Source organism: Somniosus microcephalus, unplaced genomic scaffold (genome assembly GCF_052327205.1).
Source record: "Somniosus microcephalus isolate GS21.2 unplaced genomic scaffold, FLI_Smic_1.0 unresolved_chr4, whole genome shotgun sequence".
Lineage (NCBI taxonomy): Eukaryota > Metazoa > Chordata > Chondrichthyes > Squaliformes > Somniosidae > Somniosus > Somniosus microcephalus.
This window is the reverse complement of record NW_028225182.1, coordinates 18246412-18249927: the sequence shown is the minus strand read 5'-3', so window position 1 is coordinate 18249927 and position 3516 is coordinate 18246412. Positions and strand designations below refer to the sequence as shown.

Below are 3516 nucleotides of genomic sequence, written 5' to 3'. Positions count from 1 at the left end.
TATTCTTGGTGTGGAGAATCACACGTGAAGATAAATATCCAATTGCTGAGCATAGAGCATAGCATGTCTGTTACTATTCACATCCAATGTTTGACCATTGGGAAACCAGAAACAGTCGATAAAACTTGGACTAAACTTCTGTCTACCCCGAGGCTACAAGGTGATTTCGATGAACTGCAGTCATTTTACTTCCAGCAATTCCTTTGTTCCTTATATGAAGATTACAAACATTGGATGGCCAGGCTGGGTTTGTACCATTGTACAGATGCGCTCAATGTCTTGGACAATTGACTATAGTCCATCTATGAGCACAGAGACTGGGTGTTGTCAACTTAGGATCCCATTCTAAGAGCACCATCGATTCTTGCACTCCTCTTCATCCCAATCCTCTTTTATCACATCCCCATTTCGGGACATTAACTTCAGTTGAATCACCGCAAAAACTTAGTCACACACTCTGCAATTCAAACCTGCAAACATCCCACCTTTTCCTTCTCCCATTGGCTCATGTGCAGGTGAACTTCCACTTCCCGATTGGTTCCTTTGGCATGTATTCTAAAATCAGTTTATGTTTCAAATAATGTTTCATTCGATCCCGTTGCACCATTTATTTAACGATGCATTACTGATTGCTCTGATTACAAACAACATCTCCATGAAGCCCTGTCACAGATAAAATATTCAGGTTCCATCACTGGAAGAAAAGTAAAAAGCAAAATTCTTGGCGCATTTCATGTTACTGTGAAGAACGAAAAAGTAACTGTTATATAACCTACAACGTTATTTGATCGGAAACGCATCAAACTACTGTATGCATTTATTGTCAGGAGAATAATTTCCCTATTTTCCTCTTGCTTACAGTTAACGTAGTGACGATTGCGATTCTGTCTCAGGGAAAATGTGGTCTCTCCAAATGTGTCACTCGCTACCTGGTGGCCATGGCAGCGGCGGATCTACTGGTCGTTATCCTCGATCTGATACTGAGGCAGATTCCAATTGTTTATCGGGATCAATTTATTTTTCTGTTGCACGTGAAAGTTTGTAATATACATGCTGTCCTGCTTTATGCTGCCACAGACTGTTCTGTCTGGTTCACCGTCGCTTTCACCTTTGATCGATTTGTGGCCATTTGTTGCCAGAAGCTGAAATCGAAATATTGCACTGAGAAAACGGCGGCTGTGGTTCTAGGAACAGTGGCTGTGCTGAGCTGTTTGAAGAACATTTCATGGTATTTTCAATATTTACATGAATATTGGCTTTCTAACAGTCCCTGGTTTTGCCGTGTGAAACCCCGTGTGTCTCTTTCCCTGGTCTGGGCCGTGGTTGAATTAATGCATTATATTTTAACACCATTTATTCCATTTCTATTGATTCTACTGTTCAATGCATTGACCGTCAGACACATTTTAGTGGCCAGCAGAGCCCGCAGCAGACTGCGGGGTCAGAGCAGTGGCGAGAGGCCCAGTGATCCAGAGATGGAGAGCCGAAGGAAATCCATGATTGTACTGTTTCTTATATCGGGGAATTTCATACTGCTGTGGGTGGTGTTCATGGTTTGTTCTATAATGAGACGATTTGATTACTTGGGATATCCTGTTTCTCTGCCCACATTTGTACCAGAAATCGGCTTCATGCTGCAGCTCCTGAGTTGCTGCACAAACACTTTTATTTATGCAATTACCCAGAAGAAATTCAGAGGGGAGTTGCAGAACGGAGTTAAATATCCCCTCGAAAAGATGGTCAAATTAATTCGGTGACAATTTTAATATTATCATGTATTTTGTCATCTGTCCTGTACAAATCACTTTTCGGGTATCTAAAATTCATTATATTTTCTCAAGCATTTCACAATCTGCTCGAATCTTAAAAGTAAGCTCATATTATAGTTCGCACCTTGCTGTCATTTTCCCAGGAGTGGGACCCGGACATGGGTTATTTACAGCTGCGGTTTGAGCAGATGCTTGCCCAAGAGCAGTTTGCTGCTTTAGACAGTCATGTGCTGAGCTCGTAGTCCAGGGTTATTTTGGGAATCACCGATTTTTACATAGAAGATAGGAGCAGGAGTAGGCCATTCAGCCCATCGAGCCTGCTCTGCCATTCAATGCGATCATGGCTGATCATCCAAGTTCAGTACTGGGTCCCTGCTTTCTCGCAATACCCGTTGATCCCTTTAGCCTTAAGAAATATATGCAACTCCTTTTTGAATATATTTAACGAATTGGCCTCTACTGCCATTCTGTGGTATATGAATTGGCCTCTACTGCCTTTCGTGAATATTTCTCCACACTATACCATTAGTTCACAATGTCCCGTCAATCATTGAGTGCTTAGTACCTCAGTGTTGAAAATGTTTCTGATCTCTGCTGGTCTTTGAAGGAAGATTTGTCGAAACTCTTATCAGACACAAGAAATACATCAAGGCAGCAGGAAGACTATGAAGGATATTAATCTCTGCACCATCACTGAGGCAGATAGAGAAAAGGAATCGATGGCTGTACATATATTTCCCCTCACCACCCCGTTCAGTAGCCTAAATCAGTTCTTTATGTTTGTAACAGTTTCCATGCAGATGTTGAACTGATTACGCCAAGCATATTCTATCATGCCCAATGTTCCGTATGTCTTACCTGTTGTTCAATAAAGCAGATTGTGAATAGAACTAACAGTAAATTTTCCCAGTGATAAATATTTCCACAGTTGGGTAGGCTGTAAGAGATCTAGGCCAGATCAGAAGGGAATGTATTTGCTACAGTTAGGGTCCCGGTTTAGCATTCTCCAATTTCCCAGTGTAGCACACTCCTGGGTCCCAGTGCAGCACAATCCTGGGTCTCCGTACATCACTCTTCAGTATCCCGGTACAGCATACTCACGGGCCCCAGCACAGCACTTTCCCTTGTCCCAATGCAGCGCACTCTGGGGTCTAGTATGGCACTCTCCCTTGTCCATTTACAGCAAACTCCCCGGCTCTGGTACAGCACTCTCCCATGTGCCAGTGCAGCTCGCTCTCGGGTCTCAGTACAACAATCTCACTTGTCCCAGTACAGCAGACTCCACGGTACTGGTAGAACACTGTGGTTCTAGGAACAGTAACTGTGCTGAGCTTTTTGAAGAACATTTCATGGTATTTTCAATATTTACATCAATATTGGCTTTCTAACAGTCCCCGGTTTTGCCGTGTGAAACCTCGTGTTGCTCTTTCCCTGGTCTGGGCCGTGGTTGAATTAATGCATTATATTTTAACACCATTTATTCCATTTCTTTTGATTCTACTGTTCAATGCATTGACCGTCAGACACATTTTAGTGGCCAGCAGATCCCGCAGCAGACTCCGGAGTCGGAGCAGTGGTGAGAGCCCCAGTGATCCAGAGATTGATAACCGAAGGAAATCCATGATTGTATTGTTTCTTATATCGGGGAATTTCATACTGCTGTGGGTGGTGTTCATGGTCTGTTCTTTATTTAGACGATTGGATTATTTGGGATATCCTGTTTCTGCGCCGGCATTTGTTTGGGAAA

General features: G+C 42.9%; 1 protein-coding gene across 1 annotated transcript; it reads left to right on the top strand.

Moving 5' to 3' along the window:
- Nucleotides 1-866: 866 nt before the first annotated feature.
- On the top strand, nucleotides 867-3198 carry LOC147089989 (putative G protein-coupled receptor 139). Its single transcript, XM_085977103.1, has one exon. It carries the CDS (start codon nucleotides 939-941, stop codon nucleotides 1755-1757), a length of 819 nt encoding a protein of 272 aa, XP_085833229.1. The 5' UTR covers nucleotides 867-938; the 3' UTR covers nucleotides 1758-3198.
- Nucleotides 3199-3516: the final 318 nt, after the last annotated feature.

Bases quoted from the DNA above. Each gene is read 5' to 3' on its own strand.
- LOC147089989 (XM_085977103.1), top strand. From the start codon at position 939: ATGGCAGCGGCGGATCTACTGGTCGTTATCCTCGATCTGATACTGAGG.